The sequence below is a fragment of the Suricata suricatta genome, chromosome 5 (genome assembly GCF_006229205.1).
Source record: "Suricata suricatta isolate VVHF042 chromosome 5, meerkat_22Aug2017_6uvM2_HiC, whole genome shotgun sequence".
Classification (NCBI taxonomy): domain Eukaryota; kingdom Metazoa; phylum Chordata; class Mammalia; order Carnivora; family Herpestidae; genus Suricata; species Suricata suricatta.
Window position 1 is genome coordinate 85,205,757 of NC_043704.1, and position 22,442 is coordinate 85,228,198.

A 22,442-nucleotide genomic window follows, 5' to 3' on the forward strand; every position below is an offset into this window, starting at 1 on the left:
TTAAAAGCCAGTTACTTATATATTATACATGCTAGTGCTATACAAGCATCAGCTATTATTACTGCTTTATATGTGCTAGCAGAAAGAAAGGCTGATAATTTAAATAAATCAATATTTGCCTGAATTTTCTTAAATTTCTTATGTTTTCTTAAAGAGGCGCCTGGGTGGCTCAGTCGGTTAAGCCTACGACTTCGGCTCAGGTCATGATCTCGTCAGGCGTCGGGCTCTCTGCTGACAGCTAGCTCAGAGCCTTGAGCCTGCTCTTTTGGTTCTGTGTCTCCTTCTCTCTCTGCCCCTCCCCCTCTCATGCTCTGTCTCTCTCCGTATCAAAAATAAATAAAACATTAAAAATAATAATAATAATAATAATTTTTTCTTAAAAAAAGAAAACCAGACTATACCTGTAGAAATATTAAAAGGAGTTATCTTGAAGGCCACACCAAAAATATTGGCCGATTGGAATACATTATAAATTCTTTGTGGCAAAAGACATTAAGTACACTTTTTAACAGGAAGGAATGCACAATATATAACACAAAAACTTACATAAAATACAAAATATCTTATTATCAAAATCTACATGGACAAAAAAACTTAACACAATTCATGGAACAAAGGGCTAATAGCCAATAAACTAATTTAAAAGAAGCTCCATATCACTAGTGATCAAAGAAATAAACACTCAGAAGACGTCCCTTCCTGTTATCAGGTTTATAAAACTTTACAATTCATAACCACCCAGCCAATCTATGAGGAAACAAACACCATTCTGTGTTAGCAAATGTGTACCTGATAAATCAAAATGCACTTTTGGAAGACAAAATTGGTACATCAACTCCGGGTTTTACTTTTTGGCAACAGCAAAAAAAAACCCCTGCCAATAATTTCAATGTCTTCTAATTGTGATATATCTATCTTAATAAATACTATGGGGGTGCTTAGAATGAAGTAAATCTGTATATGCAGACATGAAAAGGTCTAATTATATCCTAACTGAACACAGAAATCACAAATATATAATGTATTCCCAATTTTTGTAACTTAAAAAAACTTACTTATAAATGCAAATAAAAAATCTGAAGACACACAACTCTGGTAAGTGATATTTAAGCTATGGTAGTCAGACAAGCACGCCCACACTAAGAGAGAAGGCTTGCTTTTCACTTTATATAATTCTGTATCATTTCATTTTTTTATAGTAAACCTTATTTAAACTTAAATTAAAAAATACAGGGGCGCCTGAGTGGCTCAGTCGGTTAAGCCTCCAACTTCGGCTCAGCTCATGATCTCACATTCATGGGTTTGAGCCCCACGTCGGGCTCTGTGATGCCAGCTCAGAGCCTGGAGCCTGCTTCAGATTCTGTGTCACCCTCTCTCTCTGCCCCTCCCTGCTCATGCTTTGTCTCTGTCTCAAAAAATAAATAAATAAAAACATTTTTAAAAAATCATTAAATTAAAAAATAGAACTATCTTAAAACCTAATAATCACACCTATAGGTATTTACCTAAAATACAAAAACACTCATTTGAAGGGATACACACACCCCTATGTTGACTGCAGCATTATTCACAATAGTCAAACTATGGAAACATCAAAATGTGCATCAAACCAAATGTGCATCAACAGAAGATGTAGTGTACACACACACACACAAAATATATATAATGAAATACTACCCAGCCATCAAAAAGAATGAAATCTTGCCATTTGCAATGACATGGATGAAGGTAGAGGGTGGAACCTTAAGCAAAATAAGCCAGAGAAAGGCAAATGCCATGATTTCACTCCTATATAAAATTAAAGAAATAAAACAAAAGGGAAAAAAAATGGGGGGGACAGACCAAAATACAAATTCTTACTGAGAAGCGATGGTTACCAGTGGAGAAGTGGGTGGGGGAATGGGTGAAATAGGTGAAGGGAATTAAGAGTACACTTCTCTTGATGAACCTGATGAACACGGAGTAATATACGAAACTATTCAATTACTATATTGTACACCTGAACTAACGCAACACTATATTTTGACTACACTAGAATTAAGATTCTTTTAATTAAAAAATTTTTAAAAGGGTGGAGTTTTCAGAAAAAATTGGTTCAAAATATAAAGCACCAATAACCATAATTCCTTAACATTCTAGGTCATATAGACAGATTCCTAACTAATGATGGCAAAGGGGGGGGCCAACAAATCCATGGGCGGAGAATCGATTTTAATCTTCTTATATAAATTTTCAAATTTTTCAAAAGTGGAAAAAATGACAACATCTTAATTTCAGATAATGAATCTCACAATTTTAGGAGCAAATTTCACCAAATGAACCATAAAACAGCGTGAAATAAAATACTCTGCAATCATCAATTTCCCAACCATTCAATCTCTTAAACCAGTATTCTGTACACAGCTGGGGAGGCAAGTGAAAAAGACGGTCCAAGAACCGGATAGGTAGGAACTTGGTAGACAGACAGGGGAAAGCACAATTTAACAACACTGCGAGCACACCACCAAGTTTTTCCTTTAATCTGAGCTTTATACTATCAAGAAGATCTGAACGATTTAAAAAGTATGAAAAGCACTAGTCTCAGAATCGACCACCACATATTTCTAATTCGAACATTTCCAAAAACATTTCCTTGTTTTTCCTGACTCATCACCATAATTCCCAAAGAAAAAACTTCTAGAACAGAAATAAAATTTGAAAACTGAAAACAAATCAAGCTCTTTAATCCATCTCTACAGAAAGATGTCCATTAGGAAAGGATACAGTATTGAGAAAAACATTCTCACTGAAGTCTGAAGTCCAAGTGAACAAGTACAGTAGTAATCAGCAGCATCGCTGCTACAGTTCATAGTACCCACCACTACCTATTTCGCATTCCTTAATTTTCAGCACTTTGCCACTTTGTTTCCCTGGGCCTTCCCATACCATCTATGACATTTCCCTAAAGGACACAAATACACACCACACCAAGACTACAGTTACAGATCTCCTTATTAAAAAAAAAAAGTTCATAGTACCCACTTTTGATGGAAGTGAACTATGAAAGAAAAAAGTGACTAAAGTGAAACCTATACCATTGGGGAGCGGGCTCGTGGTCCTTTGACACAATCAACATGCCTTGATTTACTAAAAACAAGAATGCCCCCATGAACTTAGAGTTAAGTAATTAAAATCTAGACTACATTTTAGAACAGAAATGCTTTCAGGCTGTCAGGATTTAAAAGTGCCATAATTCTTTGGTCTCCTAGTATGTAACACCTACAATTTATGGGAATTCAAAATTTACCATTAGAAATTATGGGGGGAAAGGCAAATCATTAAATGAGTGCATGTGCAAAGTGCTCAGACCATTGCCTGGCACAGAATATATACTGGTAAGTGCTTATAAAAACCTTTAGACAGCTATTTCATCTGTATAGGTTCTCCTATACCTCTAGTTCCCCTACCCCACCAACATAAACTAGGTACACAGGAGACCTGAAAATTCTCCTTCAGTATTATCAAACCAATTCCCAATGAATAATATATTTAGCATATTAGAACACTTGAAGGAATTACATCAATTTCTTGAAAATCACAAATTTCTATCTCCAACAAACTCACACCACCTCTATTTGACAATTATTTCCAAGTTTCACTTTACATAACATCAGGCATATTAAGCAACAGCATTAACATATTGGAAGACAGACATCCAAAATCTACCAAGCGTAAAAAAGCTATATACAAAGAAGCAGTACTATATGATCCCACATTTATTTTTTTTAATGTTTTATTTATTTTTGATACAGAGAGAGAGAGACAGAGCATGAGAGGGGGAGGGGCAGAGAGAGAGAAGGAGACACAGAACTGGAAGCATGTTCCAGACTCTGAGCTAGCTGTCAGCACAGAGCCTGACACGGGGCTCGAACCCATGAATGTGAGATCTGACCTGAGCCGAAGTCGGAGGCTTAACCGACCGAGCCACCCAGGCGGCCCCCCCCCACATTTATTTTTAAGAACAGGTGAGAGGAGGGGCACCTGGGTGGCTCAGTCAGTTAAGCACCCGATTTCAGCTCAGGTCACAGTCTCACAGTTCTTGGGTTCAGGCCCGCGTCGTGCTCTGTGCTGACAGCTCAGAGCCTGGAGCCTGTCTTTGGATTCTGTGTCTCCCTCTCTCTGACCCTCCCCTGCTCATGCTCTCTCTCTCTCCCTCTCTCAAAAATAAATGAAACATCAAAAAAAATTTTTAATAAAAAATTAAATAAAATAGGTGAGAGCAAGCCTGGGAATGACAAAAATGGTTAACATTCTCTTGCAGCATTTCCTGTTTAGTCCTTTGTGTTTTTCTGTACTTTAAAATTCTTCTGGACATTTCTGAAATACTGAACAAGGCAATATGCTAAATACAATATTTCACAGTTACATATCAATGATATTAACGTTCACAATATTAAAGGATATCCATTACTACAAAGATACTGAAAAAAAAGGAAAGGAAATTTTAAATTAGCAAAAAGGAGGAAAACAGCAACCTACACCACACAGCTGTGTCAGATTTGTTTACAGACTGATTCAAATGTACAATAATTCTTCATTCCCAAATTATTTTCATTTTAGTGATAAAAAATTTGACAAGGCCACAAAGCCAAAAATGGTAAAGCTGAAGACACAAATCCCTGTTCTGGCTCCAAAACTCAGACAGAGACTTTCCTACAAGAACATTTAAAATGGAAAAAAGCACACAAGAAAATAAAATACGTACCTCCACTTCGTCTCCTTCACTAATTTCTTTTTTTATATCAGGTGGTGGTGGTAATCTAACTTCATTAAATGGAACCTGGCGTTCTGGCTGCCAGCTGAAAGATCAGAAAAGTAATTAACAATTTTAAAAAAGATTACTCTAACAGTGCTTAATATGGAAGCTATACAGTCTATGCTTGGTGGTGTATATTTTTCGAGTTAATCATTTAGCTTTCTCTAATGAAAAACAAGCTTCATTCATACTATTTTTCTAAGTAATTAGATTGTTGAGGCAAAACAGATTTTTGCAAGGCTGTTGATGGTTCATAAATTAACATTAATTATATGGATCACCATCCAAATTACTCATCCTAAGGGAACAGTACATATGTTTTCCTGAAAATGAAGGAGGCTAAGATCATAGTAATAACCTAGACTCAAAACAACGTCCCATCCACACTGCTGCCAATAAATGGCAGTGCAATCAACTCTCAATTTTATAAGTATATGACCTATCAAAGGAACAGAATTTCAGAGATTATAAAATATTAACTGCATAATTTTTTAGTGTGCATGTTCACAGAAACACAGAAAATTATTCAATTATTTTGTATATCTGACTTATAAAAAATTTAATTTTCTTACACAGAATTTATGTTTTCCGCAATGAATTCATACATCAGTATTAAAACCTGGGAAAAGTTTACTTGCAATCTTTGTAGCAAATAGAATTGTATTAGAACAAATTTAAGGGTTCCTGGGTGGCTCAATCCATTGAGTATCTGAATCTTGATTTCTGCTCAGTTCATGAGACTGAGCCCTGTGCTGAGGAAGTGGAGCCCTGCTTGGGATTCTGGCTGTCCCCCCCGCCCCCGCCATGCCCCTTCCCCACTTGCAGGCACATGTGCTCTTTCTCAAAATAAACATTAAAAAAATTCAGCTGTTGCATAACATTTTTTTGTGCTGATAAAGTTAAAAATTCTTTCCTACTCTAAGCTCTAATAGGTCATTCATATGCCTGATAGGTACATCAGCACATGAATTCCTATAGCTTCCAACTGCAGATGCCTTGCAAAACATCAGGAGATGATGAACATTTTTTAATGCTTTCTTTTCACCATTACTGTCTAAATGGCAGCTGCTAAAGGCAGGAATCATCCCAACACTTGTCTCTACATGAAACAGCTGCTGGGCAGATACCTTTTAAGGCTTTTCCAGAAGGAGCTTAAAAGTGAAAGCTGAAGATTTATTTTGTGACCTTCAATTATACAATGCTCCTTTTTAACTCGTCCTAAGTTTTAAAAAACATGCCCTAGATCTTACAACAGCTATAAAACTGGTATTACCTCTTATTAATATCCAGCTTAAATTAAAGGCAGCCCAATACTTACTCTACCAGTAGCCATTTGAAAGGCCTCCTACATCATTTCAACATTCTGAGATTTTAAGAATTAAGCATAGCATAATCCCATTTGCACCCCATATTTTTACAAAAAATACTGACCTATGTTTTGGCAAAGAAAAAGGTCATGAAAAACTGACAAGTACATTGTGGGCAGAAAAATGATAAAAAGTCATCAAAACTAAAATTCCTTCAATTGGTAAGATGATCAAACAACCAAAGATCCCCACCCAAAAGCAAAATCACTTTCACTGGCAACAGGCATACTACCCAAAAGCAAACACCAATTTAGCACAACCAATCATTAAAATTATGTTATGTATCGATTAACAACAAAATAACTTACTTGTTCTCAAAAACAACTGTGAGGGAGTCTTCATGAACATCTTTGATAAATCCCTGTGAAAAACAATAACATTACCAAAAGCATATCAGTATTCAATTAAACGTTACACTGAGGCGCCTTGCTGGCTCTGTCAGTAGAGCATGGAACTCTTGATTTCAGGGTCATGAGTTCAAGCCCCATTTTGGGCATAGAAAGCTCTTTTAAAAAAATTACATTGGGACACCTGGGTGGCTCAGTTAAATGTCCGGACTTCAGCTCAGATCTCATAGTTCATGAGTTCAAGCCTCACATCGGGCTCTCTCCTGTCAGCCCCACTTCGGATCCTTTGTCCCCCTCCCTCTGCCCCTCATCCACTCACACTCCCTCTCTCTCCCTCTCAAAAGTAATTAAGATAAAACATTTTTAAAAATTACATTAACTTTAAAAACCTGTATTAGACATACACATGTGGAGTACTGAAAAGAACACAGAGCTTGAAATTAGATAGATGTGTGTAGGATTTCCATCTCCATCAATTATGAATTATGTAATGTCAGAGATTACTTAACCTCTCTGAATCTGTTTTTACAGTGTCACCTACCCTGGGTTGAGGAAACGAATATACATCCCTGAAACATTATAGGTTTTAGTCAATAATCAAACTGAACAAGGCAGTATTTAACATTATGACTATGAGTTCAGGCTCTAGAATCAGGCTGCCTGGGTTCATATCCCAGACTCTAGCACTTACCATTCTTAAGCATATATTTAACCTAATGGTTCATTATGCATCATTCTTCATGGAATTATGAGAATTGAAAACATACAATATTCACCAGAGTACTTGCTGAAATTATGGGTATATAAATATTAAGTTATAATCCACTGTTAGTAAAAAGCATGACTTCATTCTGAATAGTAACCTCCCATTAATATAATCTCATTTTTCCTACCAACTTCCCGTCTCTCTTTTTTAAAAGAATTGGGCTATAGTAAACACACTGCCGCAAAACCATTTTGGAATCAATATACAGATTCTCAAAAATCATTGGTCATTTTCTTGTTTAATCTTTTTCATCTATCTTCATCTGACTGATGGAACTGAAACAAACTGTCAAGAGAGCAAAGGACTCAGGAGTAGGATAATGGATGAAATGCTTGCTCCCTGGGGGAAAGCAGTCCTTGGCACTTGTAGGATTACAACGGATATTAAATGATACTTTTTATTACTGCCACACAAAACTGCAAAGTTCTCAGCCTTAGTCAAATGCTTACACACGTACTCTGAACCACAAGATATTAAGTAAATAATTTTCTAAAACAGACTTATCACACTAGACTCCATAATGTCCACTAAAAACTAAAGAACGCACTTGTAGTACCTGGTTAAAACAAGGCAGAAATGAATATACCCAGCTGGCCTCAAGTTCCTCCCAAAGTCCATTAAATAATACTAAAAAAATTTTTAAAGCATAAATGGACAAGAATAAAGACAATAAAGAGGAAAGAAAACATTCCAAAAAAAATTTTTAGAAATTTACAAAACAGACGAAAGAGGACATGTCAGTTATTTAAAAAATAAACCAACACTTACAGACGTAATTCTAAGCAAATTAGCAAACCAAACACTGAAACAAACGGACAGTGGAAAAACTGAAAAGCAAGCAGATCAGTACTACAGAAAATTTTTGGAACTGATGATAGAAACTCTTGAAAAGGAGAGAGTAAGAGATGTGCTTCAATACAAAAACATCTTAATAATATAGACTCACTAATCACAGAACTTAGGTAACCAATAAACCTAAGGTAAGTGCACTCCTCTCATGTTTGCTACTCAATTGATTGCATGATTTTGTGTTTGGCCCTGATCTCACTCCAGCTTCAAATGTCTAATACCTGCTTTATTTGCGTATTCTGGGACATTTCAATGCAAATATCCTCACGTGAGGCCTAAAACTCAGAATACACTCCTTTAAAGAGCATTATAGCAGCTCCAGCCATGCAATTCTGGAGGTATTTTTTATTCCTTTCTTCTCCAAGGCTAAAAATTAAGAGCTATCATTCCATTTCTCATTATCTGACCAGCTATAATGATAGCCTAGCCACTTTCTCTATTTCTCGCAAGTTCAGGCACACATCCACTTTCAGCAATCATTTCAGTCAGCAATTTGACAGTTACGTCACCAAAAATCATCTTTATTAATACCCATAACATTGGTAAGGAATACTTCAGAAACTGAAAATGTTCAAGTTCACAAATAGAACAGCAGAACATATCTTGTCATCAGAAGAAATGAGTCACATTTTCAACTTTCACTAGTTTTCTAGCCCTTCACAAAAACTTTCAAAGTCTAGAATGTTTCATTAAGCAATCTTTACGATTTCTGTATAATTTACAAATTGAATTCATTCAAGTAAGAGCTTCAAGCCACTGGACAAATTCTACCCTTCATCACAATAAAAATTTCTGTTAGCCTATCTAAAAGTCAATGCTTATTCACCTTTTCCAACCCCATCACCACTTTGCTACACACATCATCAACTTTGTCTGGATGCACATTTTCCACAGACTTTAAGAAAAAATACAACTCTAGACACCTCTTCTAATTACTAATAACCCTTCAGGCATGAGATTAAAAAGATTAAGAACTGGACCACCAGGAGGCACCTGGGTGGCTCAGTCAGTTAAATCCTACTGCGGGTATCAGTTCAGGTCACTGATAGAATCAGGTCATTGATCTCCAAGGCTCAGACTAAGCCTTGAGTCTGGAGGGGAGCCTGCTTGGGATTCTCTCTCCCTCTCTTTCTGCCCCTCTCCTGCTGTCTCTCAAAATAAATTAAAAAAAAACTTGAAACCCAGTTCTTAAAACGTACTTGGGCTGTGATGAATAGTTAGGAAACATGTTCTAATCCCCAAATTCTAGATTCTAGGGATAAGGTACCCGTAATGGACAGATCTCTATGAAACTTTGTCCATTTAATGCAGGACTCAGTTAACACTCCTCAAAATATTTTTGTACATTCAAAGTCACCAGAATGATGATGCTAGATCACTATACACTCAAGACCCAAAATGGCAGGGTTGGGTCTTTGCCAAAATCTTGGGAGTCAGGTGACACTAAATTACAAAGTTTACATTTGTCTGCACAAGACAATGGGGTCTTTATGACTTTAAGTTTTCACAACTTCTGTCCATCTTCTATTCTTCCAACTGCTGGGGATTTTTCTCTTCCTATTCATCATTCATCTGGCCCAGAACCATATTTCTCAGAACAAAACCTTTGAGATTTCTTTCTCTTCTTTCCATAGATATGCAAACATGGAAGACTCATCTTTATATAATTATATGTGAAACCAGCAACTATAATTTAAAATATCAATAAACAACAAGGCAGTATACCACAACTAAAATGTGATGAAATATCTCTACGGGTGCCTGGCTAGCTCAGTAGGTTAAGTGTCCAACTCGATTTCAGCTCGGGACATGATCTCACGGGTTCTGAAGTTCGAATCCCACACTGGCATCAGGTTCTGCACTGACAGCATGAAGCTTGCTTGTGATTCCTTCTCTCTCTGCCCCTTCCCCACTCCCAAAATATATAAACTTAAAACAATATGGGGCCCCTGGCTGGCTCAGATGGTTAAGCATCCAACTACTGATTTCAGTTCCGGTCATGATCTCATAGTTTCTGAGTTCTAGGCCTACTTTAGAGCACTGTCAGCACAGAGAGATTCTCTCTCTGCCCTTCCCTTGGTCACGCTCTCTCTCTCAAAATAAACTTAAAAAAATTTTAAATGTATCTTTAAAATGCCATCCCCAACAAAATAACAAATAGAACATTACATAGTAAAAACCCCAGAATGCCAAGAACTATGTATAAAATTGAGATAAGGGACACAATGAACAGCAAGAATCCCTGCGTTATATAAAAACTGAAGATGTGATTTTTTTCAAAAGCAATATAACCTAAAACAAATTTTAATAAATAAATAAAGCAAATAAGCAGCTGGAAAATAAAACAGAAAAATCGTTAAGCAGCAGCAGCAACGAAAAATAAAATCTTAGGCATGCCCTCCACAATTAAAAACAACAGAAATGTATAGGATTTATGTATATAAATTTGAAATTCAACTAATGAATGTAACTAGAATACTCAGGAAAATGTAAATCATATGGCATTCTTTGATAGATCTTGATATTGTAAAAACTTCAGAATGCCTCTGTGTGAGACCCCACTAAAATAATAAGAAAGTGATGATTCCACTGGGGGAAAGGGGGTTAATCTTAATAAAATTACACCAAAGTCTGTTTAAAAAAAACACTCAAAAAGGTAACTTAAGTTGGAGTAGGAAGTAAAGATAACACACTACCCCTATGAAATATTTTAAGTAATCACTACACCCAAAGTGGGGCTTGAACTCACAACCCCAAGATTAAGAGACAAATAATGCTCTTTGGACTGAGCCAGCTAGGCACCCCTATCCCTACCAAATATTAAAACTTACTTTAAAGCTACAAGACCAAAGAAAACACATTTTTTAAAGGAAAACAGATCAGATCTAAGCCACTTAGGAAATTACAAATAGGAAGAATGGACTGTTTTTAAATGGTACTGGGACATCTGGATAATTATTGGGGAAAAAAATGAAAATAGATGTTTTCACCAAAAACGTAATTAATGGATGAAAGACTCAAAGCTTTTTAAATCATTCTGATCCAAGAGAAATCACGAGTTACTTTTGACTTCACAGTAAGGAAGGATTTCCTAGCCAAATAAATAAAACCCAAAAGCCACAAACAGAAAGTCTGACAAGTTTACAATACCTAAAAGTTAAAACAGGTAAACAATCACCACATAAAAAGAGTGGAAGGGGACGAAACACAGCAGAGTTAAATTCCCAATTTGTAAGTGTCAAGCGAGCTAAAGGGTGAACAAGCTGATAAAGGTTCATGGGTATGAACTACATGAAGCGATAAAGAAAAAACTATAATTCCAATAATATACAAACCCTCTCTAAAATCTTATGTTTACTGGGGCGCCTGGGTGGCTCAGCTGGCTGGGCAGCCAACTTCAGCTCAGGTCATGATCTCACAGCTCGAAGGCTCATGGATGGGTTCAAGCGCATCCAGCTCTGCTGACAGCTCAGAGCCTGAAGCCTGCTTTGGATTCTGGGTATCCCTCTCTCTCTGCGCACCCCCCCATGCACGTGCTCTCCCCCCCAAAAAATAAACATTAAAAAAATCTTTAACTTTTTAAATCTTATGTTTACTGTATTTCCTAAAAACTTTCCTTTTCTCCTTTTTATCTTGCAGATACTCCCTTATCAGAATATAAACAGCAACCTCATATTTTTAACACTTGAATAATGTATTTAGCAATTTTGAGGAGAGAGCTTCAATTGCCTGTGCAAAGAACAAGGTGCACAGAATTATGTACCAATGAAGGTAGAAAACACTAGAGCTGAAAAAGTTTTCAATTTGATGAATGCAGTCATGGGAGGCAGCGGGAGGGTGAATCTTGCTGATTAAACAGAAAAAAAACATGGTATGAATTACTTCAGAAATCAAAAGAACGAGATTATAAATATAGTCAAATATCATAACAGATGAATCAGGGACCCTGTCTTTGGAAAAGTTACCTAGTAATTCTGAAGATAAAACTTCTACTGGGCGCCTAACTGACTCAGTCAGGAGACAATGCTTAGATCTTGGGATCTTGAGTTCAAGCCCCACATTGAGCATAAAGCTTGCTTACTTAAATGTATTTTTCTTTTATAGCCCCTCCAGATCTTTCATTTTTGTGAAAGGGAAGCTGAAACTACACACACTTAACTGCAAAATTCACTCCATAGGAGAGTATAAATGCTGAATTTAAAAAATCATCTTCTAGGGGCACCTGGGTGGCTCCATCGGTTGAGCATTGGTCATAATCTCACTGATTCGTGGGTTCAAGCCCCATGTCAGGCTCTGTGCTGGCAGCTCAGAGCCTAAAGCCAGCTTCAGAGTCCATCTCCCTTTATGCCCCTCCCCCACTCGTGCTCAGTCTCTCTCCAAAATAAATATTTAAAAAAATCTTTTTAACTAATTTTCTATCTGGAGCTCTTTTCATTAACTCATTATCAATCACATGATAAAATGCTCTTCCAAATACGCAAACTCCAAAAGGTTAAGTTGATAGCAATACTAGTTTGAAAAGTAAGGCACCTTTCCTATAAAAGCCCATTTAAGGCCAACTTCCAGAAAGAAAACCTCCATAGGCAAGCTATCTTGCCCAGAACAGGCTTGTATTAAAACAAAATTTCAGAGTCTAAAACACTGATCAATTTAACAAAGGCCTCGCTTGAGCTGTGGCTTACAATCTACAGAAATGCATATACCCCTTTGCAAACAATCCCACTAAATCATTAAGAACATATTGTAGTTCGGAAAAATTATTTGACTGCAAAGTAAGTATCACTTCAAATTTACTGATTTCTTGAGATTTCTCAAAAACCCACTAATAACCTCCTATAATTTAACTCATTACACCACAAAATTTATATTCTTTCTCAAGGGGAAAACAAACTTAAAAACCTTAATATTCAGCAAACTACCCAGAAGCCACATAGCTTGAATCTTCCATATGAGGTTTTAGAGTGGAAGCCCAGATCCAAAAACCTAAGATTTATATCTAAAAGCTGCAACTCTTCAACTTCAAAATTCTTGTTACAAGAGTTTACAGAATGCCAATAGAATGCTAAGAAAGGTCAAGAACAAAGAGTTACAGGGGTACCTGGGTGGCTCAGTCGGTTAAGCGTTTGACTTCGGCTCAGGTCGTGATTTCATGGTTCGTGGGTTCAAGCCCTGTGTCAGGCTCTGTGCTGACAGCTCGCTCAGAGCCTGGAGCCTGTCTTCAGATTCTGTATCTCCCTCTCTCTTTGACCCTCCCCTGCTTACACTGTCTCTCGCAAAAATAAATAAAAAACATTAAAAAAAAAAAAGTACAATTCCTAAACAGAGGGCAGGTTTCTTGAGTCAAGCAGCAAAAGAGATCCATCAAATACCTAGTGTACATTTACTCTCCTAAGCAAAAGGTAAAAAGTTCTCAAGCTCGTATCACTGACTCCTTCAAACATAACCAAGCATTTTTTAAAAATCTGTATTTATTTTTAGAGAAAGCACCCACATCTGGGAGAGGCTAAGAGAGAGGAAGAGCCAGAATCCCAAGCAGGCTCTGCATTGTCAGCACAGAGGCCAATGTGAGGCTCAATCTCACAAACTGTGAGATCATGATCTGAGCCAAAATAAAGAGTCGGCCATTTAACCAACTGAGCCATTCAGGCACCCCTTCATCAAGTATTCTTCCGTAAGATCCATTCTATCTTACTGTAATACTTCTATCAAAGTTTTCCTTTCTAAAGTCTTTCTCAAATTACTTGCATGAAATTTTAAAATTTTAGTTTTCTATTGGCCACAACAATCCAAAAACTACATTTCTGGGGGCACTTGGGTGGCTCAGTCAGCTGAGCGTCCACCCACAGCTTAGGGTATGGTCTCGCGGTTCCTAAGTTTGAGCTCCACATCAGACTCACTGCTGTCAGCCTGTCAGCGCAGTGCCCACTTCGTATCCTCTGTCCCAGTCTCTGCGCCTACCCTGCTTGCGCTCTCCCAAAATTAAAAAATTTTTAAAGACCTACATTTCTGGATGCCTTTTCCAATGTGTTAAAACATCACAGTTGATGGCTTAATTACAAGCGAATTTGTAACAAAATACCATACTTCTAAAAATTAAGTGGATAAAGAAGTTATATATTAATAGCACTGGGCTCAGTTTCTTAGATCCTGTGTTTCCTCTGTGCTAACTTTCCATTGTCCCCACATACATCAGTAAAAGTCACTGCTGTAAATAAATAGGATTAGGAAAACATAACGTATGAGAATGGAAAAGTTGACAGAATAATTTATGCAAAATTCACATCAGGTCTTCACCTGCCACCACCCCCCCCAAGAACTACCACAGTGGATTTGATTTTCACTTGTTATCCTTTTATCATTACTTGTTTACAGATTTATTGTCTGGCCCCAGTCTATCTTCCAGGCCCATCACTTCTAACAATTATCTCTCTGAAATCAGGATACATTTGGGGGTGCCTGAGTGGCTCAGTCAGTTGAGCATCCACTCAGGTCATCATCTCACCATTCTCAGGGTTTTAGCCCCGCATTGGGCTCTGTATTGACAGCTCAGAGTCTGGAGTATGTTTCAGATCCTGTCTCTCTATCCCTACCCCTCCCCAACTAGTGCTTGATCTTTCTCTCTCAAAAATCAACAAACATTGGGGCGCCTGGGTGGCTCAGTCAGTTAAGCCTCCGACTTCGGCTCAGGTCAGATCTCACGTTTGTGGGTTCGAGCCCCGCGTCAGGCTCTGTGCTGACAGCTAGCTCAGAGCCTGGAGCCTGCTTCCAGTTCTGTGTCTCCTTCTCTCTCTGACCCTCCCCCTCTCATGCTCTGTCTCGCTGTGTCAAAAATAAATAAAACATTTTAAAAAATAAATAAATAAAAATAAAAAAACATTTAAAAAAATAAAATCAGGATATATTTTTAAATTGATGGCATCGTAAGAGAATAGCAGACAGCCACATGGCAGTCAAGATATAAATGTTACTGAAACACTCAAACTTGGTTTGCTTGCAATTTTCTGTGGCATTTGACTGCAACCTTTTAGCTTTTCAAGCAAACCAACAAAGGCAAGGATTAAGGTTTCTTACCAGAAGATAGTTCTGTTGGCACCTTCTGATACAATCAAAACACCAGCACCAAAACTTGCAGAGTGCATGAAAATTCTTGCAAGAAAATCCTTGAGATAATAGAGAAGAGCTATTTTAAAGTATGCTTGCAATATCAATGCTCTCCTTGGCACTGAGGAAGATTCTGTACGTAGAAACACAATCACCTGAATGTGAAGATATTTTAACCAATTTGTTTGTACCTTCCATTTTACACATCCAAGTGTTTAAAGATACCTTTCAGGGGCTACTGCCCGGCTCAGTCTTGAGTATGCAACTCTTTCAGGGTTGTAAGTTTGAGCTCCACATGGAGTGTAGAGATTACTTTAAAAATAAAGAGGTGCCTGGGTGACTTAGTCAGTTAAATGGCTGACTCTTGATTTCAGGTCAGGTCTTGATCTCACGCTTCATGAGTTCAAGCCCCACACAGGGCTCTGCATTGACAGCATGGAACCTGCTTGGAATTCTCTGTGCCTGTCCCTCATTCTCTCTCAAAATAAATAAACTTTAATAAATAAATAATCTTTCAATAAGCACCAACATCCACTCAGATTAACTGGCAATACTTCTTAGTGCCACTTAGAACTGATGCCACTTTAGATACAATGAAATTTCAACTGCCACTGGCATACCTCAACAGGCTAACAATCAGTATCATCTCTTGTCCTGCAATGCCCTCTACATGTCACGATCCATTTTACAAGGGTAAAAATAAGGCAAATGAATATAGCACAGTATTTCTCAACCAGGGTATTAAGAGAATACAATCCATTCACTAAGCATTACCATGTGTGATCAACTTCTCATCCATGCATCTAGAAGCATACAAGCTATGCACTACCCTTGGAAGAATTAAAGAAAATAGTGCTTGTGTTATAATTCAGGTAAGAAACTCAATTAAGTTCACAAACTGACTTAGATACAGGCTCCCAGATACAGGTCATCATCACTACCTACGTAAATTTTTTAGGTCTCAATTTGTAAGCTGAAGGAATCAAAGCTTCTTAAATCAAGGTTTTCCCAGGCACTCAGTGTGCCAGAAGTACTTAAAGCCACTCCTCTCCCTAAAAAAATACCATCTAAAAACCTTCCTCCTGGTGCTCTTATGTCAAATAATATAAATAATTCACAATTAAACATTTTATGTTTCTGGACTGTATTTCAGGCAACAGATATAAAAACACCTCGTTAAAGAAGGGAGGGATCTTGCTAAGAGACTAAAGTGCAGTAGTTTCAGTGTTTTGGGCTTGTTTTTTTTAAGATTTTTTATTTCTAAGTAATCTCTACACCCAACATGGGGCTTAAACTCAAGACCTTGAGACCAAGAGTCCTATGCTCTTCCAACTGAGCCAGCCAGGTGCCCCCAATGCTTTTACTGTTAAAACTGGGTCTCAGATCCACTACTTACTATGTGACTGGTAAAACAAGAAGGCCCAGGGCAGTAAGGTAAGGATAATAAGACTCCTAACTGGCTGCATATTTGCAACGAAACATGTCACAATTTCCTCCTTCAAGGACTCTTTATGGTCTTCCCAGAGCACTCCAGAGACATTATGCAGCCATTCTCAGGATGTTCTATCAACCCTGAATGAGACCCAGCTCTCCTGGATGCTGGACGCCCTCCTCCTAATTCCCACACATGCAAAAGCAAAACAAGAAACCTTTAAAACAACAGATAATTTTTTAACACCTGGTACTAGCATATTTGCCTATTAAAAAACATTAAGTCTTGTTGTAATTAAGATAAAAGAATAAAAATACCACAAAAAAACGTAAGAAATTACGTGTATAAACATGACACAGGTTGTGTTTAGCCAGGACTAGAAACTCTGGAGCCCTGTCAAAGAAAAAATAGTTGAGTATGTAAACAATAAATCTTCTCTAAAACCAGAGACACCAAAAAGTCAGAATTAAATGAGAATGGGGCACTCTTAATAAGTGAATCCTGGGGCTCCTGGATGGCGCTTTCAGTTAAGCATCCAACTTCAGCTCAGGTCATGATCTCACAGTTCGTGGGTTCGAGCCCCGCGTCAGGCTCTGTGTTGACAGACCAAAGCCTGGATTCTGTGTCTCCCTCTCTATCTGCCCCTCCCCCACTTATGCTGTTTCTATCTCAATAATAAAAACATTAAAAAAATTTTTTTAAATAAATGAATCCTAGAGATCTCAAAAAGTGACAAAGACACCCAATAGGAAAGCAAGCAATTTACAGAAAAGCAAATCCAAATGGCCAATTAAACATTAAAATTCTCACGTAGGAATCTGTAAATCAAAGTTCCAATATGATAATCCTTTAGTCCAACAGACTGGCCAAAATTAAAGATTACAGAACCAATTTTCTAGCAAGGATGTAAAGAAAAGCATTTATTGATAGAGGAAATACAAAGGGTCAAGCCCTATGGAAAGTAATGTTAACATTTATTAAAGTTAAAAAACAAAGCTCCCTTGACCATTTAAAAATAAGTTACATTCCAAGTGAAAACAGCCAAAATACAGATTATCATACTTACATAGAGCAATACAAAAAAAACTTGTATTTGTGTATGAAATTTATCTATGCACCATTATAAGAGTATAGAGAAAACTCTAGTGTGATATATATAATTATATACATATATTGTTATATATATGTAGTGTGAAAGAGAGCATATTAAGCGGCAAAGGGGAGCAAGGAAAAAACTTACAACAAAGCAAGTTCACAAATACTTAATGCACAAGTGTAAAATTATACATATGCATATGCATACATAAACATTCTTTAAAGAGTTGCAATATATCCTAAAACACTTTGTCAACCAGCACTTTTCTTTCCATACAACACATTTATATATCTTTTTAATTTTTCAATCTCTAGGGATCTCAATTCTGCATTCTAATTAACTAGTTTGATGCTTACAACACCTAAAGGATTTGAAATATAATTTGATTCCAATATCAAGCACAACCGTTCAAGATTGATACTGCAATCAAATTTCTTAAGTTCAAACATTATTTTTTTGAAGTGGCGCCTGGGTGGCTCAGTCAGTTAACTGTCCAACTTTGGCTCAGGTCATGATCTCACAGTTTGTAGGTTTGAGCCCCACATGGGGCTCTGTGCTGATAGCTCAAAGCCTGGAGCCTGCTTTAGATTCTGTCTCCCTCTCTCTCCGCCCCTCCCCAACTTGTACTGTCTTTCTCTCTCTCTCAAAAATAAGTAAACATTAAAAAAAAAAGTAAACAGAAGAATTTTTTTGAAAGCCTACATAAATCTACAAATGGTAATCATTTCAAATCAATGGACACATGTTCTACAAAGTCCAGAAATGTACCAATAATTTCATTATACGTTAGAAAAATTATTGCATTATGAAGTAAATGTTATCAAGGAAAAAAATTATTTCAGGTAAACCTCCAGCATTCATTAGTATTGAGCACTTAAGTGTTCTTGAATAATAAAAAAAATGACAATGATGATAATAATAATTTCCTAAAGATGCATAAATACCTACTAATGCTTGCATACCACAATGTTCTTGGATTTTAATTTCACAAATTTAATACCCAACAGTTCGTTCTCCTTGAAATGGAATTACTTTGTGGTTCCACATGGCCACTCAAAACTATCGTGACATTCTCATGCAAAGAGCTGAAGTTCCCCTACAGCTCTAAGTATCCATAAAATTCTGTGACATCAGAACTCGACAAGGATCAACATATAACTCTTTAAAATGCTTAATACTGGGGCGCCTGGGTGGCTCAGTCGGCTAAGCCTCCGACTTCGGCTCAGGTCAGATCTCACATTCGTGGGTTCGAGCCCCGCATCAGGCTCTGTGCTGACAGCTAGCTCAGAGCCTGGAGCCTGCTTCTGGTTCTGTGTCTCCTTCTCTCTCTGCCCCTCCCCCTCTCATGCTCTGTCTCTCTCTGTATCAAAAATAAATAAAACATGAAAAAAAAATGTAATAAAACAAAATGCTTAATACTGAAGTAATCTCTACACCCAACATGGGGCTTTAACTCAAGACCCTGCTATCAACAGTCACATGCTCTTCTGTCTAAGCTAACCAGATGCCCCTCCTAAATATTAAATTGAATGAATTAAAATTAAAAATGATAGTTGATTTTGTGTATATGCTGTTATATTGCCTAAGTTTAAAAACAAATCAAAGAATGTCTCAAATCCAAGAATGATTGACTTGTTCATTAAACAAACACATATGGAAGGCCTACTACGTACTATAAATACACATTATCAAATCACTGGAAAATTTAAGACCTGAAAATATCCTAACATGTGAGAAAGTATAAAAGCAAAAGGTTACAAAACAGGAAAGAAAGAAAAGTTTTAATATAACTAATTAGGCAGTGTTAAGAAAGGCGGAGATATAGAAGCCTGTGAGAGATTTTTGACCCTGAAGAGATCACAAGGAATGCATGTTCCTCTGCCAAGAAGAACTACAAACTTCGTTAAGTTAGTACTGGGGAGGACCACTACTCATGCTCCCAAATAGGCTAAGCAAAAAAATACTGGGGCTTACAGTAAAGGAGACAAGTTAAAACAACTGATAATTAACTGAGATTTCATTTGGCCAAATTTTGCCACGCCTTTCAGCATCTTTTAATATAAGGACAAATAAACTTAAAAAATTGTACATTAAAGTATACATATTCAGATCATAAAAGCAACCCCCTGTATTGCTTCATTTTGTTTTGCTCAAGGTATTTATGAACACTTGGTACTAGAAAATTTAACAGGGCTATCAAAAGTCTCTTACTACTGGCTAAATAATATTCTAAAGCCGCCTAATATTCAACTCTATGTGGAGAGATTACCTAAAGGTGCCATATCATAAGAAATTTTGAATCCACATCATAAGAAAATCTGAATAGTAAGTTTCATGCAGAGCTGACCCTTGAACAACCAAGAGACAGGGATACCCACCCAAACGAAAATCCACATGTAGCATCCAACTCCCCCAAAACTTAATACTAATAGCCTACTATTGACCTGAAGCCTTACCAATTAGTCTATTAACACGTTTTACATGTGCTATATTAGTTGCAGTAAAGTTAGAGAAAAAAAATGCTAAGAAAGTCATGACAAAACATTTACACATCTATTAGTGGATACATAGTTCAAACCCATGTTGTTAAAGGGTCAACTACATATGCATATAAGAAGCATTTCAAATATTTCCCAAAATACTTTTACAAGCAGAATTGTAAAGCCAACAACAGAGGACGGTATATTTAAATCATTACTGTCTAGCATAAATTATATTCTGAGGCAAATATGTAGTTTTAAAGTTTCTAGTAATCATATTAAGTTAAAAAAAAGGTAAAATTAACTTGAATTTAACCCAACATAACCAAACTACTATTTTAACACGTAACCAAGACTTTAATATTTAATACTATGATGTCCTACATTTTTTTACACCAACTCTTTGAAATTTTTAATTTCAAAATTTTAATTTTGTATGGATTATAAAATTAAAGTATATCTCAATTAATAACATACTTCAGCTCTGTGGCTAATGGCTATCATATTGAAAAGAGATTTTTGTAATGCGAAGGCACAGATTAAATCATTTCTCCAGGAATCCTCCCAATTAGTTTTCAACTCCCACTGTATTAATAGCTTGTTAGTAACAGTATGTAATTAATATAGTTTCTTAAACTATATATTTGTACTTTAAAAAATCATACTTTGGGAGCACCTGGGTGGCTTAGTCGGTTAAGCGCCCGACTTCAGCTCAGGTCATGATCTCGCGGTTGGTGGGTTCAGGCCCTGCATCAGGTTCTGTGCTGACAGCCTGGAGCCTGTTTCGGATTCTGTGTCTCCTCTCTCTGCTGCTACCCGCTTTGTGCTCTGTCTCTATCTCAAAAATAAATAAACTATAAAAAAATCATTAAACTATCCTCTAAAAAAAAAAATCATACTTTGAGGCAGAAAAGGCACTAGCAGGTCAACAGGCTCAAAAAAAAAGAGAGAAGGAAGAAAATAAAGATGATGAGGAAAAAAAGGAAGATGAAGACTAAATGGCTATCCTGTAATGTGTGTTTAGAGTGTCTACTCAGCCAACAGTTTTACTAAGAATGCAAATTCAAATGCAGCGCAATATTAGCTTCAGTATAAAGGTTGTACAGATTGTTATATAGCTGGTAACATTCTTTGTAGAAAAATATTTTTTAAAATGAAGACTGTAGCTTTTTGAGGGGCTACTGCAGATAGATATTTAAAGCTCCTGATGCTGAATGTTTCTAAGGATTTAATAGTTTTCTTAATCTCTTGACTTCAGTACTGTAACACAAACTCACAGAGATTAGCATCCATAGTAAATTCGGGGGGGGGGGGGATTAATGTTAAATGTTGTAATAAAATTATATATCTATTTTTTTAAAATCACACTTTAATGAAGTCTGAAAGACCAGTGGGAACCATGAATCAGCCTACTAATTTTATGGACTTAGATTCACTTGGCCTCAGTTTCCTCAGTTGTTGGTAACATTATCTCCCCTTCCCTGTGATTGAGATGACTAAACGAAATAAGTTCACAAAAAGTCCCTATGCAGTCTGATGTACAGCCTGAGTGCTCAATAAACAGCTTTGTTAGGAGCTAGATGAGACCTAAATGAACAAAACCTGCAGAGACCACTTGATAAACTGTTACAAGTAATCTGATTGCCTAATACTGCAGATGAAAGGAAAAGAAGGGTCTTAGAACCACCTAGTATGAGAACTGGAGTCACTCATGGAACAAATATTGCTCTTCCCGCTATTTAAAAAAAAGAAGGCAGCTTCTGGGTGGCTCAGCAGGTTAAACACCCAAGTCTTGATTTAGGCTCAGGTCATGACCTCAGGGTTCGTGAGATATCAAGCGCCACATTGGGCTCTGCACTGGGATGGTGGAGCCTGTTTGGGATTCTCTCCCCCTCTGGCTGCTCCTCCCCCACTGGAGCTCCCCCCCACTGGAGCTCTCTCTCTCTCAAAATAAACATACATTAGAAAAACAGGGAATGTGGGCACCTGGGTGGCCTCTGACTTAGGCTCAGTCATGGTCTCATGGTTTACAAGTTCAAGTTCCACACTGTCAGTGTGGAACCTACCTGGGGTTCTCTCTCACCCTTCCACCCCTCCCCCATTCATAAGCCTGCCCATATTCTCTCTAGTTTGGGACACCTGGCTGGCTCAGTCAGAAAAACAAGGTGATTCCTGATCTCAGGGTCAGGAGTTTGAGCCTAACCACAGA

The 22,442-nt window shown here is 37.2% G+C and overlaps 1 protein-coding gene across 5 annotated transcripts in view; it reads right to left on the reverse strand.

Moving 5' to 3' along the window:
- FXR1 (FMR1 autosomal homolog 1) overlaps positions 1 to 22,442 on the reverse strand; it is a 63,138-nt gene that overhangs the window by 35,040 nt on the left and 5,656 nt on the right. For all 5 annotated transcript variants that reach the window (XM_029939818.1, XM_029939817.1, XM_029939816.1 and 2 more), the window contains exons 2-3: positions 6,471 to 6,523; positions 4,745 to 4,838 (exon numbers count right to left, since the gene is read on the reverse strand). In XM_029939818.1, the coding sequence (XP_029795678.1) occupies positions 4,745 to 4,838; positions 6,471 to 6,523 (147 nt within the window). The remainder of the gene's footprint in view (positions 1 to 4,744; positions 4,839 to 6,470; positions 6,524 to 22,442) is intronic.